Below are 21262 nucleotides of genomic sequence, written 5' to 3'. Positions count from 1 at the left end.
CAGCTTTGAAAAGAGGTCAGATGCCTTATGCAATAATGTTCAGGAAATTATTTAAAACAGAATTGTTTAATAGGACCTTTGAATTATAGATATGTTCTATTTTTAGGATTTTATCCATGTCTCAATTATTACTTATTCTGATAGAACACGGCTGTCAAACTCCTGGCCCATAGGCCAGATGTGTCATGCACTGGCCATGCCCACTCCTGGTTTAGAGAAGGGTAGGGGGGAAAGTCCTGATATGTCATGTGACACTGCCGTGACGATGTGAGTTTGACACCCCTGTGGTTGAACATTCTAGGGCATGTCAAATTTTTCATCTTTCAATTTCCAAACATAAGGGGTGCTCAAAAGTTGTGACATGCCTTGGGGATTGTAAAGATATTTTGGTTATTTTAATATAATTTAGATGTGCTTGGTAAGTAGCTACATAAATATCATAACTTTTTAACATTTTGCTTGTCTCTCTGAAAGTTTTACTGATGAGACTGTAACCTGTCAAGAGCCTCTCAATTGCAGTAGGTTAAAACAAGGTCAACTAAATAAATAAAAGTGTTTCTAAGCAGTGCAGTCCCACTTTATGACCATATCAGTGACAGAAATTTCAGTCCTAATGGCCATCATAAGTTGAGGGTGATGTGTAGTCCATTCACAGAAGCTGAGACCATTACTGACAGTGCTGATATTGTACTTACTAATTTCTGCCTTTGTTCTTCAAATATCTTCTTTAATGTTTCCAATGGTATAACATTTTGTGTCATTTTGTATATCCCAGTATTAACTGGCATAAAAGGATTGGTTCCCCCACCCGCCTTTTGGTTGGAATTTTTAGTTGCTCTCGTTTAATGACTGGTAGCTCAATGGTTGTTCAAAGTTACAGTGGTCCTGGAAGAGAATATTTATGGCCTGTAAAGCACTTCCAACTATTGTTTAATGTCATGTACCATCCCTCCGCCAGTCACATTTCATACACTTGGTAATGGGCTCACATTTACAACTAGTTGCAACTTCTGCAATTACATGACTATGATTTGCACAAAAATTGTTTTCTGGCAGAAAACAACAAAAATGCCCATTGGTTGTGCCACCTTTGCTTAATGACAATAGAATAGAACAGAAAAGAACAGAACAGAACTATTTATTGGCCAAGTGTGATTGGACACACAAGGAATTTGTCTTGGTGCAAATGCTCTCAGTGTACATAAAGAAAAGATACATGCATCAAGAATCATAAGATACAACACTTAATAATAGTCATAGGGTACAATCAGCAATCAAATCATACTAGGAAACAGTCAATATAAATCGTAAGGATACAAGCGACAAAATTACAGTCATACTGTCACAAGTGGGAGGGCGTGGATGATAAGGAGTGATGAAAAGATTATTAATAATAATAGTAGTGCAGACTTTGTAAATAGTTGGATAGTGTTGAGGGAATTATTTGTTTAGCAGAGTGATGGCAATCGGGGAAAAACTCCTTGTGTCTAGTTTTTCTGGTGTGCAATGCTCTATAGCATCGTTTTGAGCATATGAGTTAAAACAGTTTGTGTCCTGGATGTGAGGGGTCTGTAAATATTTTCACAGCCCTCTTTATTGTGGTTTGTTTCTTGTGGTTTGTTTAACCACTATAGTGACTTGCCTAATGACTGACATAAAAATGATAGTAAAATTGAATCAGTTTACATAATGACCTGCATAATGATCACTCTGACTTACAATCAAAATTTTGAAGCCAGTTGTGGTCATTAAGCGAGGACTATCTCTACTACCCAATTTCTGCAATCATAAAGTAACTTATCTTTATTATGATTTATAATAGCCACAAAGTAATTAGAAAGTGAATTTTGTGAGTTTAAGTCCTTTAAAAGGCTCTGCAACAGTGGTGAACAAAAAATAAATTATCCCTATATTATCCCAAATTATGCAGTGGTGGGATTCAAATTTTTTTACTACTGGTTCTGTGGGCGTGGCAGGGGAAGGATACTGTAAAATCTCCAATCAGAGGTGGTATATGCTGGTTCTCAAAATTTCCACTACCAGTTCTCCAAAACTGGTCAGAACCTGCTGAATACCACCTCTGAAATTATCCCAAACATTCAAAAAACTGCTGTTGTGTACAGAATGGGACAACTTGCTGAATCTGACTCGCCCCAGCTGATTCAGTATAGGACGACTTGCCATCGAGAACTCACCACAGAACAATTCATCATGGGCTAATTCAATGCAGCTAACTGAAGAGAGGGACAAGTAAATGGCTTGCTTTAGGTTTGAACCTTCTCAAGTTAAAAGTCCTCGAGGCTGGGTTGAGCCAGAGCATGGAGTCTTAGCAGCCCATTAGTGAAGCTGTGGAGTAAGCATAGCACACCCAGGTACTTCCTGTGTGGATCTAGGAAGGCCAAGATTGTGATGTATCTATGAAAGGATGCCCGCCATCACTGATTCTTCCTGGTGCATCTGTTGTGAGGCCACTTGTTCTGCTGACATAGAGGTATGTTAATGCACAGGACTGGAAGGCGAAGCAGTGTGCTTGGTGCTCTTCAGTGGCTTCATTTTAAAAAGGGTCACAGATTTCTCCAGGACTGTTTATTTAGCCAAAAAGAATTCCTAATCGGTCCAGTGAACTTTTATGGTCAGTCAATGAAGGATTCTTTGGGGATTCCTAGGATCAGCCCATTTGTTTCCAGTCCTCCATAAGGAGCCAGATCTTGAAAAAATGGGCTGACAGCAACAGGCTTCCGACCGAGCATCAGTACATCTGCTTTTTCTCACTCCCATGCCGCCATTCTCCCCTCTCTTAGTCTCAGCTCCAAAATTTGCCCTTCCCCTTTCCATGCAAGGAAGTTGGAGACAGAGGAGGAGTAGGGGTGGGAGTGAGATAAGACAGACATGCTATCACTGACCCTGAAGGCTGCTGCTGACAGCCTGCTTTTTTTTCTGCATTTGGCTCCGTGTGGTAGAGTGGGAGCAAATGGATCAATCCCAGAAATGCCTAAGGAATCTTTCATTGACTGGTTAGGAAAAATCCACTGGGACTCTATGCTCTGGCCCCAGCCTTGAGGACTTCTAACTAGGGAAGATTCAAACCTAAAGCAAGACAAGGCCTGTTGCAATTCAAAATCAGCTGGGAAGCATGCACATGTGCAGTTCAGGTAAGTTTGGTGGAGCTCACATGCCCACACAAATGGCTCCATGTGCCACCTGTGACATCCGTGCCATAGGTTCACCATTCTAGACCCTGTCAGGTAGCCTCCTCATGATGAATAGTTATCCAGAGCACATGAGGGAGATCTCCTTTCATCTCCCTATTTGGAGATTCCGAGGACCAATCTACCTACTTGATCCTCAGTCTTTGCTTATGCAGAGATGCCTTCTAGTTGCCATACTCAGCAGTCCGGAACTATAGCAGTAAGTGGGTTGTTGCATTAGCTTTTCCCCTTACAAGGGAATTCCAGAATAACCCATCTTCACATTGGACGTCTGCCATATGCCAAGAGTTTTTTTCAAAACTTCTTCAAGCAGTTTTCTGGAACTTGAATCAATTATTTTATCTTTACTAGTTATCAGCAAAAGAAGCAACAGTGTTTCAAAATAAAACCATGAGTGCTAAAGCCTATTTAAATAAACAAAGAGCCAGAAAACTCTGATTAAGCAGGTGGGACTGGGAAATCATTTATATGTAGCATTTCTCTTTATAATTCTGAATATTACTGGAAGATTCTCATTCTCTGCTATCTGTTAAATGAGTGGTCTCAAACCTTTCCGGGTTTGTGGACCAGCCCTGGGGTGGGGGGGTGGGGATTGATTCCATCTGAGTAGAGTTGCATACAGTCACCCACCTGTTGCGCATGAAAGTGGAGCTCACCTGCCATTTCCACAGCCCAGTTGGAGACCCCAGTATTAAATAGTTCATTTTTGTGGCATCTGCTTTATATTATCAATATCATGCTATATATTCATCACCAGCAGTTTTCCACAGGCTTGTTTTCTTAAGTTTTTGTGGGTACTTACATGTATGGTATTCAGCTTTGTTCGGGTATTTTCCCACGTCATTATAGTTGTGCTTTTAAAGTTGTAGCTATGTTTCGGCAGAATCTCATCTGCCATCATCAGGCTTTTGTATTGTGTTTGTCAGATGAACACAATACAGAAGCCTGATGATGGCAGATGAGATTCTGCCGAAACGTTGCTACAACTTTAAAACCAGAAATTAAGTGATTGATAATAAATTTTGGAAGATTATAAATCAGGGTAAAAGATTATGAGAAGTTAGTCTAATAATCTTTAAAACTGGGAATATTGTCATTTATTTTTTCCACTGTCATTCAGTGAATTATGAATTGCGTGTTTATAAAACCTTTCCTTTTCTTAATGAGTTTACTCTCTTTATAAAAATTAGCATCACAGAAAACTAATAGATTTTGAGTTTTAAAGCTATACATAGATTATGTTCCTGTGTTTAAAAAACAAGTATCTATAACAAGTAAACCAACAAATTATACCAGCCTGTTGACTCTTTTTTTAAAAATTGTGTTAAAATAAGATGGAGAAAATCTTGTTTCCCTGTGAATTAATTTTATTGTATTTTTAATTCTCAAATAGGCAATTCTCATAAAGGTTTTGTTTGTGGAAAAAAACATGTATTTGTCTCAGGAAATTTCAGCATTGCTCAGAATTTATTCCCTTATCATGTGTACAAACAGTTCAGTCTTTTGTAACCACCCATGCTATGATAAACTGAGTTCAATGGAAAATCTATTTACTTTTCAGCACGGCAACTCCCAACTCTTTAATTATCTATTTATGAGATAATAGGACTTGTTAATATTTGTAAAGCTAAAGCCTGTTGTTTCAACATGTTCTATATATGGCATAAAAGGGTTGCTCTTAATCTGATTCTTTGACATATTCTAAAATAGGTTTGTCTTAAATTTTTATGGCTAACTGCAGATAAACACTGTTGGATGTTTATTTTTAACCAATTAGATATTTGCAAGTGCAACAGATTTTTTTTTATTTCAGAGTAGAAAAAAAACAATGTACTTAAGTTTTATTAATTGAAAGCAGTGTAATTTTTTCCCTGGAAACTCCCACAGTTTAATGTAGAAGACATGAAAGATTAGTACCAAAAATTCTGGGCTACTATATAGTATTGTTGGGAATAATCATTTTGAATAATATTCTTGCATAACCTTCAAAATCATAAAAATCAAATTGGCAAGCACAATTTAATATTATTTTAATTATTTGTATTAATATCTGTAAAGTAGCTTATGAATCTCAAAGCATATAGTAAAAAAATTAGAACAAGCAGTCACATAGTAAAGATATAACAGTTACATAAAATGTATTTTTCATTATTTCAAAAATAATGATTGATTGGCATCAATTCTGATTCCTATACTGTTAGTTTGAAATTGCACATAACTCTTCTTAGAAGTAAATTTTGACATGTTGAAAAACTTTTGCAAAACAACAATTCAGACTTTTAGTATGACATTTCCAATTCTTTCTCCAAGATTTCTTCACCTGTAATCAGATATCACAACACACATAAGCTCATAATAATTGTTTGTGTTTATGTCTGTCACCAAGAGTAATTAATCTTATTGTGTGGTTTTACAATAACATTGCTATTATATACTTAGCTGCACCTGTGTTTTGACCTCCAAATTAGGATAAAACTGTGGGAAATGCAAAAAGTGCATTTGCCCTGCATTCCCTTTACAATTATTCTTGTGTAATAATTAGAAGAAAATTGCTTCACTTGAGACAAAATAATCCAGGGATTCTCAAAATGTGAGGGGTAACTTATGGAGGGATTTAAATAAATTGGAAGGGGGATGCAAACTGGGGGAAGGGCTTCCATACACAAAGCAGGATTACAGTCAGAACTTGCTTCCAGTCTGCCTGAATGAGACAACGCCAACTTGTCCAAGTAAAGTCTGGAATGAGTTCTGACAGGATTGCAGATTGGTGTGTAAACTTGCTGGATCACTGTCAGGAGTCATTCCAATTCTCTGCTGAAACAGAGCGGAGAAGAAAGCCTGTAGTCTGTGGGTTGGTGTCTGCAAAGTTAGACAGTTTTCAGAACTTGCATCCCACCCTGCTTTAACAACCTAACACTTAACCTGTCCTAGCAAAGTCCAGGCAAGTTCTGACAGGTTTCTAGTTTTTTTGTGTACAGGCCTGCCCTATCAAAATTTAGATCTATTGGAGTGGGGCTTGCTCAGGCAAGACAAGTAGTAAAGCCTGCAGAAGTTTTTAGAAATGGTTAAATCCCTGTTTCTAATCATCTGTCAAGCCATCTCCTAGTCACAACCAAAATATAATTGCCATTTTAGAAAGGTTCTTCCAGCCTCATTCCAGAATGAACATTGATATGGCCTTTCAAGACACCATTCTGCAGAAGTGTGCAGAGCATTGCCCATTCCAAACTTTTAAATTTGAAACAGCTGTTTCAATTCAAAAAACTTGGTCAGAACAGCATTAAGCTGATTCCAGTAAACCAAAACCACTGATTCTCTCAAATCTAAGTATCAAAGTAGAGGCAAAAGAAAAAAGAAAAAATAGCTATAACATTGCAGTATGAGAAGTGGGTCTCTTGCTTTTTTTGATATTGCCAATAATATATTGAATAGTACAAAAAGGAATTTATTTTGTTTATTTTATTTATTTATTTTTATTTATTTATTTTACAGATTATTTACAGATTTATAAAACAACCCATGGCCTTAGTAATCAACTTGTCTAATTTTCCATTTTTTCAATAATGTTTTTACCTATATAGTATCTAATTAAAGAAACCTAAAAGTATGCAGATATAATTTTTTCAAATATATTTTTTATTTATTAAAATGGGCAAGGTGTGTTTATTAGCTAGCGTTATTTCAAGAAAGGAGTACAGCGAAGAGATCTCACTACCACATAAGTTATTATAGTAAACTTTGTAATATCTCTACTGTCTCCAAGTGGCTTTTCTAATTTTATAGAGTTTTCTAGTATGCTACATGCTATTCAACAGACTATGGAGTTATTAATGAGTTATGCTTATTTCTTGAACTGCATTTTCATTTTCTGTTCCTTTGATCTCATCAGAAATAATTCTTTGTTTTTATAGACCAGGGGTCCCCAGCCCCCACAGCCCATTACCAGGCCGTGGCCTGTTTGGAACTGGGCCATGCCAGGAGCGAGTGACTGCACTCGCGTGTGAAGCTCCATTTACATGAGCTTGTAAATGGACACTCACACAAAACCATTCCCTCTTCCCCCCTCCCGCCTGACTGCCAAGCCAGAAAGGTTGGTGCCTGCTGTTACAGAGTCTCCACTGTCCTCCTTTAAAAAATATGGTAGGCCACATAAATTACAGTGGCATGGTACTTTATAATAATGATCAAAATGAAAGATATAATAGTAAATATGTATATATGTATACACACACACACGGAACTCTTCAGGTAACAAAGAAAGAATTAAGATTAATGACAACTTTTGAGGAAGAAAAAAATAAGTGAAAAAGCTAGTTCCTCAAATACATTAAGATGGCTTTAAAGAATTTGATCAAATGCATAGGTGGTACCTAATGTGAAATGGGTGAATTTAATGGTTTCTTACATAGTGGGTCATGGAATAAGCCAAATGTTGCATTCTGCAATATTCATGTCATTAATAACAATTATATGGAAGTTATGAATTTGCCAATATTTATTTAATATTCATAGAATTGTTTGAAAAATTATGCTATCTATTATTATTTCAGTTAAACTGACAGAAAGTTCACTGCAGTCTTAAGATAGCTGTATTGTTTAGTTTTATCCATATGCTATAAGTTTCCTTAAGTGTCTTCAGTCATTGTATTACCATAATTAGAATGTTTAAGCCATTCCCATTATATCAGCAAGCTGAATTGCATAATTAGACACCAGAAAAAGGAAAGCCTCTTGTTTTCAGAGCTTATGCAATACAATAGTACATGTGACACCCATGACTATAAAATGGCAACTTGTAAGGTAATGAATATTAAGATTGCTGAATATATATTTGTATAAAATTACTATTATATCAGCACCAATTTATAAGACCACCCAGTCTTAACAGTAATGGGCAAATAGAGAATTATGTGATAGAGCTTCTATGGAATTTTGGGTCCCAGTTATAGATACCTTCAGCAAAAGTCCTTAGATCCTCATCTAAGCAATTTATTAGAAAATTTCTAGTCTCGTTTTAGTTTTCCAGACAAGCTTATGAAAGAGGAAATAATTTTTTCTCCCATCCCTGCCCCCCAACTATGATTGGCAAATGTCAGATATATGTCATATATCTTGTCCCTCCATCTTAGGTTACTAGAAAATGTATGCGTTTTTCTGAGGTTAAGCAGAAGCAATAAATTATTCTTCTGGGCATTTAGAACCATATGGGTAGAATTGGAACAATGTATGACATTGTCCAGATATTACATTTCATGTTCTGTTTATAAAAGTAATGCATTCTCATCTCATCAATTCATAAGCACTATAATATGGAAGTCAGTAAGAAATATTGTGCACCCAATGTTCATGACTTCAAGTTACTAAAAACTCATGCAGTCAGTAATATAGTTAATTAAGTTGACAATGGAATAAAACGAAAAAGCAGCCCTGATATAATACATAAGGGCATTCCTAATTTTTGATATTTTTTTCATGACTGAGCAAGTAATATCACATTTCTCTTACTTCAGAAGAAAATCAAGCAGTGCAATATGAGATCTTGCTGTCATACAAATCTAGGTTTCCTCAGCTCACACTGTCTTTTCCTTTGTAGGGAAAAGGGCAATTATTTTATTTTACAAATATGGCCTTGTGATTATTTTTGAGCTCCTATTGTCATATATGTATGAAATTATAGACAATATATAGGCACTGCTGGTTTATTAGTGCAATAGAGTTTCAGGTTACAGATCCTCAGAACGCTTGAAGATTCATGGAAGATAACTGATAGTGACAACTACCAAAGAAGGTTCTCTGATTTCTTCCTGTTTGAAGGCAGTCACAGTGAATACAGCAGTAGATTAAAAAAAGCAAAATCAATTAAGGTCTGCAGCTTTTATGTTATTCTTGTGGATTTCCTAAAGCCATCTTCTAAGAGCCATGGTGGTGCAATGTTTAGAATGCAGTACTGCTAACTCATTGCTCATTCCAGGAGTTCAATTCTGAGCAGCTCAAAGTTCCCATCCAGTGGTGGGATTCAGGTTTTTTTTACTAGCGGTTCTGTGGGCATGGCTTGGTGGGTGTGGCAGGGGAAGCATACTGTAAAATCTCCAGTCAGAGGTGGTATTTGTCAGTTCTCAGAACTACTCAAAATTTCCACTACCAGTTCTCCAGAACTGGTCACAACCTGCTGAATGCCACCTCTGCTTCCATCCTTCCAAGGTCGGTAAAATGAGGACCAGATTGTTGGGAGCAATATGCTGTCTCTGTAAACCGCTTAGAGACTGTGAAGTGGTATATAAGTCTACATGCTATTGCTGTTCTATGCAACTGTGAGAAGCAGAAGACAGACCACTGATATTGAAACAAGTTGCTAGGTACCTGTATGTATTTTTTTAATGGCTTAGTAGTGGTTTATCTTCAGCTTTTTGATCTTATCCTGGACGAAGTCAGAAGTATGAAAAAGTATCTCAATGGATAGTCATCTACTTTTTAAATTAAGGTGATATATTTCAGAGTAAATGTAACCAGGATTGAGCAGAAAATAATTCTGCAATCGCTGTAGAAGAAATGTTAAATAGGTTATTTTTTAACAGATCACTCTAAATTGGAAGGAGCATCTTATATTCTGTCTGTACATCATTTGTAGGTAGCAATATAGCTGCTTCATGAAGAGATTTCCTTCAAAACAGCTGATAGAAGTGAACATATCACTGCAAAATTTGTCAATTTTAAAAAGTAAGAAGCCTAAAGAACTAAAGAATGTAAGATACATGTCTTAAGAATATTCAAACTAGTTTAATCACAAGTTATAATGTAACTTCACATGGTACAGATTTTTAAATACAGGATTTCGCTTACCATTGAATATGCTTTTTTTTCATGGTGAATATACAAACAGATCTGTCCTTTCATCTTGCATTGTGAAACAACACAGAAATATATAAACTTTTTTCTTCAAACTTTGAAAATTGCATGTTAACATTTTTAAGTTACCTTCAGGGCTATCCCAACTGTTTAAGCTATCCAAACTGTTATCAGACTCATAATTTTATGGACTCAGAGGATTCCCTCCCCCCCCAAAAAAAAAAAAAAAAGGATTGTTTCGAACTTTGTAATACAGATAGTCTTTGGCTTACAACAGTTCGCTTGTGACCATTTGAAATTACAACAGCACTGACAAAAGTGATTTCTGACCATTTTTCACACTTAATTGAAGCATCCCGATGATTACTTGGCTTACATTCAGATGCTTGACAACTGACTCACATTTATGATGGTTGCCTGAATCATAATATAGTGCCTGAAAGAAAATAATGGAGGCATCAGGTACATTTAATGCTACCACAAAACTTTTTTTTTGTAGTAACTCTGAACATTGCCCTCTGAATATTAGGGCAAGTGATGAAAGGCTTTGGATAAAGATTTTAAGCTTTGGCTTGTGTGCTGCTGCACAGAATTTGGCAACTTTGTTCCTTATGAGAAGTTGGAGTCAGATGGTACAGTCTACGAAGTAGAGAATAAGAACCAATAGAGGAGGAAGGCATGGAGGAAGTAGCCCAACATAGCCATCACTGCAGGTACACAGACATTTCTTAGATTTCTGTATCCCTTTCAAACTCAGTTAAGTGGAGAACAACTATATTTAAAATTCTGTTCTCAAATTCTGATTTCTGATATTTATGTATATAGTATCACGTTTATTTCTAAACAATAAGAAAATGTATGCATCACTGGTTTTTGTTTTGTTTTGTTTTTGGTTAAAAAAAAACCCTGCATTTCAATCTCAAATTTGAGATTAATTTCTTAAATGGAAAAAAAAGTATAAGGAAATTGTGTGTTCAAAAAACAATAGTGACAAATTTATTCCCATCCAAGGGATGAAGAATTAATTATCTCTTATGCTGTTGCTGTGGAGAGCAATGTGTTTTCTTGCTGATGGAGAATGGGATTTTTAGGTTCAAGATGAAAAGTTTTGTCGGTTCCTGCTTATATTTAGCCTTTCTGTCTTCTACGTTAAATGTAATAATATAGAAAGAGACTTAAAGTGAGCCAGATCAATAACTCAACTAGCACAATGTAATTTGGCAGGAGTTTGGCAACAGTTTAAGATCTTTTTCAATATGACTTAGTGATGTTAGGGAATTCTTATAAGAATGAGTTGCATGAAAAGTATGTGATCCATCACTGCCATAAGAGCGAGTGGCCATTTTCATTCAAGAGATTTCTCAGTGATTCAGAGGCTGGCCTCAAATGCTTTGTTCAGGAAAATCATAGTAAATAGTTAAGTACACTATGTGTCCACTATCATAGATAGTCATGCAAAATAGCCATAGTCATTTTATAGTTCTCAGTGGCATTGATGAAACATGATTATTTGTCTATGCAGAATAACCAGTAACTTTATTTTGCTCCAGTAAGTCAATACTTCCTGTTATGTGCAGGAGTCCAGCTATATTAAGAAGACTAGATTATCTTCTAACTACCACAAAGCTAGTAAAAACAGGATGTCTTCTACATATTTGGTAGTTAGATGGGTTTAACATCCCAGCAATTGTATTTTCCTTTTATCTTTTTCCTTTGATTTATTTTAAAAGGAACAATGGTTATCTATCTAAACATGAAATAGATACTGTTATATCTTATATGTTTAATAAGTATACTAAGAATACTTAACAAAACACTTTTATATATTGTTCTGAAAAAATCTCTAATTGCTATTTTTTCTTTAATTCTGGTCAGTTTATTTCAAATATGTTATATTTGTACATTCATTAGGCTTCAGGCCTTAGATATATATATATATCTGAATTTGAAATTACAGATAACAGATTTGCTAAAATCATTGCTATCCTTCAAGTGTACTAAGTTCTCTGATCTCATCTTATTTATCTATGTGGATTTTTTTTTAAAAAAAAATCTATGTTGGTCTAAAAGCCAGTATAGGATCATATCTTTGTCCTGCTGTCAATTGTGATCTATTATTATATCTATACATAATAAATCCTAACATGTCTTCAGTCTATCAAAATGTATAATATTGATAGTTCACAGGAATTTTAATCTTACCATATCCATATATGCTTACAGTATAACTTCTTCCAATGTAATACCTTTATTATAAACCTTCTGTTTACTTGATTTATATCATCAAATGGCGTTTACCATGAGAATTCTACAACTCTGTGCAAAGAAGTAGCAAATATTGTATTGACTTTTACACTCTGCTAGCTTTTTCAGTGAGATTCCTAGTTTCTAACAAGCATTTAAAGACTGTAGTTACATGTGAAATACTGCTTCCATGATTACTTTTCTTTTTGCATAAGCTACTATTTGAACACCACCTCTTCAAATTCATTTGCTTTCTTTCAGAATATAAAGGTATCAGTTTATTTTTAATTTTTATTAGATTTATATAACCAACCATCTCACATAAAAGTGACTGAGTGACATACAATACTTAATAAAAAATAAAAACATAAAACAGTCTGAAATTAAAAAAAAATACTATAAAAATGATACAAACCTGGAGGTAATAGTAACTGGAGTAAGAGAGCTATTACAAAATCTCTCCTGTCTCCTGGACCCCCTTGGCCTGATAACATAACCAGATCTTGCGGGACTTGCCGTACATTGAAAGGAATGAAGCTAATCTCGCTTCCCAGGAGAGAAGATTCCACAAGTCAGGCACCATGGCAAAGAAGATCTCCCGGGACCCACCTGATGGCAGATAGGATCCATAGCATGCCTTCTTTGACAGACCTGATAGGGTGAGCAGATGTAATGAGGAGAAGAGGCATTCTCTCAGGTAACAAGGTCTCACACTATGAAGGACTATGATCAAAACCAGCTGGACCTGGAAGCAAACTGGCAACCAATGTGAAGCAGAGGTATAGTAGGTATCATTCTAGGGGCACACATAACTTGCCCTGCTCCACAGCATTTTGCACCAGTTGAAACTTCCAGATCCACTTCAAGGGTAGCCCCATACAGAACACGCTACAGAAATCTAACCAATAGGAGACCAAGACACGAGTGACTATGAGCTGAGTTCCCTCCCCTTCCAATCTAGTCATAGGCATAACTGGCACACAATACAAAGCTGTGCAAACACCCTTGCAGAGACTACCATGACTGCCACCTGCTCATTGAGCAGGAATCGTGAGTTCAGGAGAATCCCCAGAGTGCGCACAATGTATAACTGAAATATTCTCAGGGTCCTTGCTCTCTATATAACCTGTGTGATAAGAGTTCTACAGTTTTGCAAGATCTGTCTTCCTGCCACAACATTTTTCAAAAGGTGCACAATATTATACAAACAAGCTTAACAACTCAAGTAGCAGCTTGGGCATAGCTAATTTCAGGCACATATTTGGTCTTTCATCAGCCCTTTTTTCTGATACCCTGTTCAGATTTCTTTTGTAGTTGTGTGGAAATAATTGATTGCAGCTATCTTGTTTTTGTTTTTAAACTGCAAACCCGAGTACAGGTCCTGTGATTTTTGTTTTGTTTTGTGTACAACGCCTAGTTACTGTAGGCACTTGAGAAATAATAATTAAAAATTGCATGGCATTTATTACATAGGGGTGGCATTCTGTACTCTTTCTTGGAAATGGCACTGTGAGAAAGATCATAAAGAAACAAATGCATTCTTGGCAACTGTTTCTCCATCTCTAGAAAGTCTATATTGTGTTGGAAAAGGGGAAAAAAGTAGAATTTTGTCTGAAGGTGGCTAAGAATGCAATTGCTTTCTGTGTTTGCTACGTGCATATATGCAGCCACCTTTACAATTAACTAAATAGAGTTAAGCTCCTTAGCCCAAAAGATTAATCTCGCCTTGCTTTTTTCTTCCAATTTATACCTGTAATTATGTGTGCAGAAGGCCAAGTGAGACTAGTTGGCCAAGTGTTTTCTTAATTAACCTTGTGGCTGAGTGAAATTTTATATTGAAAGAAGGCACTCTTTTGGTAGCATATCACTTGTTTCTGTGCTCCCCTGAATGTGCCATTACAACATGTACAATGAATAATCTGTCTCTAATGATAATAAATCACTCAGTCATCTATGATTTATATTCTCACTTTCTGTTCTTTTTGCTACAAAATCAATGAAATTCATTGCATTGAAAATGAGAGGTGTTCATGATAAAACAAAAAGAAATAAGAGTCAAAGGATTAAAGGATTAAAAAAACACTTTATTATAGAATAAAATACAAAAATACAAAAGCAAATAGTAGGGCAGAGTGGGGAGAAGAAGAGGAAGGAGAAAAACAAAAAGGAAAGTTGATTTCCGATTCCCTCTGTTGTAGTAGAATAAAGCATTAACCTCAATCCTCAACTTTCTGCTTTTACATAATATAAACTAGCCATTTCTATAACAACAAATCAATCTACTCAGTAAAACTCAAAGCCAACATCTCCTATTTTTTCCACTTCAAGCATAAAGTCCAGAAGCAGTCTCCCTGTAGCAACAAAAGTACTTATATTCTTTTCTTTGATCAAAACAGTCAATTTAGCTACCTCTGCCAACTCCATCAGCTCCTGTAGCCATTTGTCCATGGTGGGAATCAAAATGTCCTAAGGATTAAAGGATATTTGATGAATGTACTCTGTGTATAAGAATGAATGACCAGCATGAAAGAAGCATTTTTACGTGGCTTGGTCATACAGCGAGAATGAATGATAATTGAATTGGGGGGGAAAAGGGAGGGGAAGGGAAATGCCTTTTCTCCCCATAGCAAAATAAAATGCCTGAATATATTTTATAGATACTCAAATTATGGAAGACAAATTAATAATAATGAAAAAGTGTGAAAGAAGAGAAATGTAGACATGCATGTAATAAAATGAATCAAGGAAATAGTTTTGCTTGTGTTTTCTTACGTTTTATTTAAGTGTCTTTATAACATCATTGAGTTCATCAAAATCAGAGAACTGTATTTCCTACCCCTCCATCCAAACTTGTAAAAATGGTTTAATTTCAGTGCCCTTTTCATTAGACCCAAGATACTATCTATAAAGAAAAGTTTCCTATTTATTTAACCTGACATTTGCCATAGCTCCCTAGGCTAATCCATCCTAAAATGTGCAGGTTACAAGAAAACACTCTTAATTTTTCTCTGGATATAATTTTTGTTTTGTCTTTTTGACAACTGTAGTGAAGTAAGGTTATTGTTATAGTCTTTCAGGCAGCTTAATTAGGATTGCAGTTTTTAATTATATTAATTGATTTGAAAAATTTTAATTGAACAAAAATTGCCCTTGAGTCATTAGTGATTTTCATTAAGGAACATATTTTAAAAATTGCATTTAACAAAAATTAAAGATGATGTCAATACAATATTTTTAAAAACTAAGTTTCTTTTGATTTAAAATATTTTATTCATAATTTAAAATCATATTTCAAAAATGATAAATTAAATCTTAACATTAATTATTTAATATATCTTAATTTGTTTGCATCACAAAAGTTTTCAATACCAATTTGTGGGAGTTTCAAATGGTTATAACTTACAAACATAATTGGCTCTAGGCTAGTGTATCAGCTCATCTTTGAATCATTCTTATTCTTTTTCCCTTATAAAGGCATATAGAAATGAGGACTACTTTGATAGTCATTCTATATGTTCCTTTGTCTCTGAACATACCAACTTTTTCATTATTTCCAATAGTTTTCAAAGAGTTTAATCCTGGCATGTCAGCTACATCAAGCCAATTCTTTCTTATTTAAAGCATTAGTGGATTTTAAAGTGGAATTACAACAAATGAAGGCAAATATATGCGTCCGAGGATAATGTTGGTCCAAATGACCGATCCAAATTGGATCCCGGAATTACAATTTTTACAATATAGGGAAAATAGATGAATGCTTTTGTGACTGGAAGAGAGCTATTCTGAAAACCCATTTTGTTTTTGCTTTTTTCTCTTGTTTGATTTCTTTGTCAAAGATGTATTTTCTCCTTTAGGATTCATTCTGACCTTTTAAAACTTCTGTGTTGCTCAATATAGTGATAACTTGAAAAATACATATTTTTTGGGAAATGCTCACATCCTTGAGCAATTATTCAATAGAATGATACAGTAACATTCTGCTACGAGGAGTTGAGATACTGTATTAGAGTTTATCAACATTTGATTCATAGAGGGACATTTGATTATAAGTCCAGTTGCCTTTTGAAAAAATCATCTTTGGGACAACCATGACATGCATTACTGAGAATCTCCATAGATATTTAAAGGGTCACTACATTCAATCTCTGCTTTACTGTTTATGTAGAGTCTCTCAGAAAGATCTTTTTTCTACTGTATACGAATTCTAAGGATCTTTTGGGTAGAATGATATCTATCCGAATATATTTTTCCCCATTGAACTGAATCTATTCTCTGATAGTTAGGTAATCAAAAAGCATAGCTATAGTCCTGAATTATTGTATGTTATTATATAGATTTTATTCCTAAATGCTCTAGCTACAAATTGGTCCTCAGACTCAGAATTTCAGCAAATAGGAATTTTGCACATTTAATTTCCTTTCTAGAAACACTTGTACATTTCATTTTGAAGGTTATTGGAAGAACTGGGAATTTGTATTTTTAATATTTTATTCAAATGTGATATGTTTTATTTATTTTATGTTTTTTTATATCTTCTCATATTTAATTGCAAGAAGCAGTTAAAATTATCCGTAACTTATTGATTAGAAAAGGAAGTATGCAAACCTAGTGTCCATAAAGGCACCAACCGCATTTTAAGCAAAGATGGCATCCCCTCATTTCCTAGACTCTTTTTTTTAAAACAAGTTTTATTCAGTTTTCTATATTTTAACATCTCTTTTTAGTGAACAACATGATTACAGGTTTCACATATACATACAAATATGAACATGATTACATATTCAATTTTTATATCCAATTCCTTATCTTAACAGTGCTTTTATACATTTTCTATTTTATTGTATTATTCCAAATATTTATCTCGTTATTTAATTCACTTACGATAACTTCATAATCACTATACTTTAGTACTTTTAACTGTCACATTTGTATATTTCATCTTAAATTCTAATTAAAAAAGGACACTTCTTCTATAAATTTGTTTCCCCCCTGAAATCTCAATATAAGTGCACCACCTCTAAGTTATAATTCGTTTATTTTCACCCCTTTTAAATGTTGTTAAAACATTTAATATTATTACCTAAAACATTAAACTTAATAATCCCTTTAAAAATACATAGCATATATAAATCAGATTCTGCATGATTTTTCTCCTTTTAAATTTCATTAAATCCTTCCCCCAAAAGGACATATCTACTCATTCAAACAGTAAAGCAGTCCTAAGCCCTAAAATTAATTCCATTTCAGCTCTCCTCCTATATCATTTCATTTATTTCCATATATTTAATACACATATTCCATTAATTATTCCATTCATATTTAAACCAAAAAAAGCCAACATTCCAATCTTAAAAAATTTCAATATATCTAATATACATATTCCATTATTTGTTACAATTATCTCTCTACATAAAGAGGAAGAGCATTAGATTCCATTATCCAAAAAATAACAATTCTGTTTTTTCATCTTGTCAGTCTATATGTCCCTATTTTGTAACTATAAATTTATTTATATTACCTCTGAATGCTTTGCAGAATCCTCTTTCTATATAATAATCACTCTTTATCTCTGTGTCCAATTAAGGATTTTCCCATTTTTTTACAATTCCCATATTTCTTTGTTTCCAAATCCTGTTTCTTGTCCCTTCTTTCCCCCTGTCTTTTCTCCTTTGTTCTTTCACTCCAGTTTTTATCTCTCTCTCTCTATTTATAATTTCCTTTCGCCCTTTGAATTTCTGCTGACTCTTCCCCTTTTTTAAATTTTTTGGATATTCCCCTTTTTATTTAATTTCTTAAATCTCCTGTATTTATTTCCAACTCTTTTCTTATTACTTTCAAGAGTTCTTGGTTCTCGATGATCACTAAAAATGGTCTCTTCTGTGATTTGCTCCACCTCCTCTTCTGCCTTTTGTCTTTGTTGTTCATATTCTGCTGTCACATTTTCAGTAAATTTTAAAGCAAAACCCAGCGATTCACCTCGTTCTTGTAGTGTTTCTTTCATTTTTCTGAATTCCATTTTTAATGCCAGAAGAGAAATCACCATTTTACAACTTTCTGATTCTCAATTTAATCCAAATAGTATCTTTAAAGTTTATTTCCTAGATTCTTAATCTGCCTGAGACTACTACATTGCTCTTGCGAGGAGTGGTTTTCTAGAACATTTATGGGTGATAGAAAGTCCTCATCTTGCCTAGAGAGGAATTACAAAGAGCAGTGCTGCTTGCCAGTACTTCGTTCAATTAAGATTGTTAGCTCTGGTTTTAGCATTGCCATCTTCAGTTCACCATTTCTTCCCTGAAGTCTAGAAAAATCTTAAATTGCTTTGTAAGATTAAAATAAAACCAGTGTGAGAACTTCATAAAAAGGAGCAAAATATGCTCAGATGTTATTTTGAACGATGTTTATATTTTCTGCTTCATAAATTATTCAATTAGCATAGTTGTTTGAAAAAAATACTCCTGTGGCTCTAGATTATTTATTGTTATAGTGAGAAAACTCTAGCTGTCTCCACTTACCCTATTCAGCCTGTTGCTTTGACTTCTTAGATTGCCAATGTGCTGCAAGTCTAGTCTAAAAACAAGAATAAAAAGTTCAATATTGTATGGTGGCTTTGCTTAGAATACAATAAAAAGAAGCCATTTAAAATGGAACAGTTAGAAAAAACAGTATTGGACATCAAGAAAAAACATTATTAATTGTAGTATTGTTTATGATTCGTCGCACAGTTAACACTGAATTTGCCATTTTTATCCAGCTATTGAGTCCTTCTCAAAGACCTAGGATAGACAGAGGTTGATATTTGATAGTTTTAGAGCAGGGGTGTCAAACTCAAGGCCTGCGGGCTGGATTTGGCCCATGGGATGTTTAGATCTGGCCTGCAGGGCCACCCTGGTAGCAGTGAAGGACCGGCCTGTGGTGCCTCTGCCAGCAAAAACAGAGCTCGGGAGGTGTGCTCGTGGCCCTGCTGGGCTTTGTTTTCACTGGCAGAGGGCTGGAGGAGGCCATCACAGCCAAAAAGCCCTCCAGGCCACCACAGGCGCTCCTAGCATAACTGATGTCAATCTGGTTATGCCCCCAGCCCCTCCGAGGTCAAACACAACCCTGATGCAGTCCAAAAAAGTTTGACACCCGTTTTAGAGGTATTGTTACAGATATTAATATATTATTTATTAAATTATTATTATTGTTATCAGTAATAAAATTATATCTCTATGATGATATTGATATGTTATCTAGTTGGGTAATTGAATGGTTGCAAGCAAACAGCCAAGCTCAGGGACCAACCAAAACTTAGTATAAGCTGGCATTAAAAAGTGGCAAACAAATCTTTGGGATGTTTATCTCCTTCTGTTTACAAAAGAGAAAAGGTCAATAAATGTGTTCATCCTGGTTTCAGATACATGCATGTTATGGATTTTTAGTATGTGGTAAGACATTCTAAACCAAACCCATTGGATTCAGTGGGTTTTCTTCATCACTCAACATAGATGTAGTTCTGCTTTCTGTATCTAACGCAAACATTGAAACAGTAGTCTAATATTACATTTTTGGGTTGTGTATATATAATGTGATATGATTTTTATATGTAATATATCTGAACATAAGGATACGTTGCGTCTTATATGGAAAATGTATACCTTTGAAAGAATCACAAAGCTTTATCTGATGTTACTTAATGGACTTGTTTTTCTAGTGCTCTTGGTGGATCTTCTGCTCTTCACATTCCTGCTTTTCCAGGTGGAGGTTGCCTCATTGATTATGTTCCCCAAGTATGCCAACTATTAACCAACAAGGTAATACCCAGAATAGACAAACTTTTTACCAAGATATTCCAATACAAGGGCTCTAGACTAGGGTAAAAATAAATTATTCTTGATAAATTGATAAACCCTATGAACTAAGGTTAAGTCAGAAATTTCAAAACCAAAGGTGAACTTGCCTAATGGAAGGTCACTTTGGGGTGATCCAGGAGTAGTTGAAAAAACCATGCATAGCTTTCTGCATTTCAGCTGTACAACTTGCGTCAGGGTTTGCATCAATCTTATCAAGGGAGGTACTAATACCACTCTAGAAAGCCTTAGTAAAACACACTTAGAGTACTACATCCAGTTTTGTTCACCACATTATAAAAAAGATGTTGAGACTCTAGAAAAAGTACAGAGAAGAACAACTAGGATGATTAGGGGGCTGGAGGCTAAAACATACGAAGAACGGTTACAGGAACTGGGTTTGGCTAGTCTAATAAAGAGAAGGACCAGGGGAGACATGATAATGGTCTTCCAATATTTGAGGGGCTGCCATAGGGAGGAAGGGGTCAATCTATTTTCTAAAGTGCCTGTAGGCCAGACAAGGAATAATGGATGGAAACTGAACAAGGAGAGATTCAACCTGGAAATAAGGAGAAACTTTCTGACAGTGAGAACAATCAACCAATGGAACAGCTTGCCCTCAGAAGTTGTGGGAGCGCCATCACTTGAGACTTTCAAGAAGAGATTGGACTGCCATTTGTCAGAAATGGTGTAGGGTCTTCCGCTTGGGCGGTGGGTTGGACTAGATGACCTACAAGGTCCCTTCCAACTCTGATTACCTGTTATCTGTTACCTGATTTTGAAATAGTCTGGAAATAACCTTTATTCCTGTTTAAATTGCTCTTGCTTAAAGGAATCTTATAAATTATGAATTTATGAAATATACTTCAAAATGCATTTCTATACCAGAATCTATCTTTAGAGTTGTTTTTGTTATGGCTCTATTGGTTAGTTATTTTTTTAAAATTTGCAAGTGCCCAGATCTGTTTTTAAACTACAAAAAATTGCTCCCTGTTTAGTGTTCCAGTTAGTAGTCAGACAACTATGTAATGTGTCATAAATAAAGAAGAATATTGTGCAGAAATTATGAACTGATAGAACATGATAGACATGTTCTAACTGCAACACTTAAACATTGGCCCAGGAAATTTCAGA

The 21262-nt window shown here is 35.0% G+C and overlaps 1 protein-coding gene across 5 annotated transcripts in view; it reads left to right on the top strand.

Annotated features, from left to right (window-relative positions):
* The window catches only part of BABAM2 (BRISC and BRCA1 A complex member 2), a 147177-nt gene that overhangs the window by 72736 nt on the left and 53179 nt on the right, over positions 1–21262 (top strand). For all 5 annotated transcript variants that reach the window (XM_026695616.2, XM_087934895.1, XM_026695617.2 and 2 more), the window contains one exon: positions 19993–20092. In XM_026695616.2, the coding sequence (XP_026551401.1) occupies positions 19993–20092 (100 nt within the window). The remainder of the gene's footprint in view (positions 1–19992; positions 20093–21262) is intronic.

The sequence above is a fragment of the Pseudonaja textilis genome, chromosome 1 (assembly GCF_049901715.1).
Source record: "Pseudonaja textilis isolate UNSWEBS1 chromosome 1, rPseTex1.2, whole genome shotgun sequence".
NCBI classification, from domain to species: domain Eukaryota; kingdom Metazoa; phylum Chordata; class Lepidosauria; order Squamata; family Elapidae; genus Pseudonaja; species Pseudonaja textilis.
The sequence above is the reverse complement of the archived record's forward strand: the minus strand, read 5'-3'. Positions and strand labels throughout refer to the sequence as shown.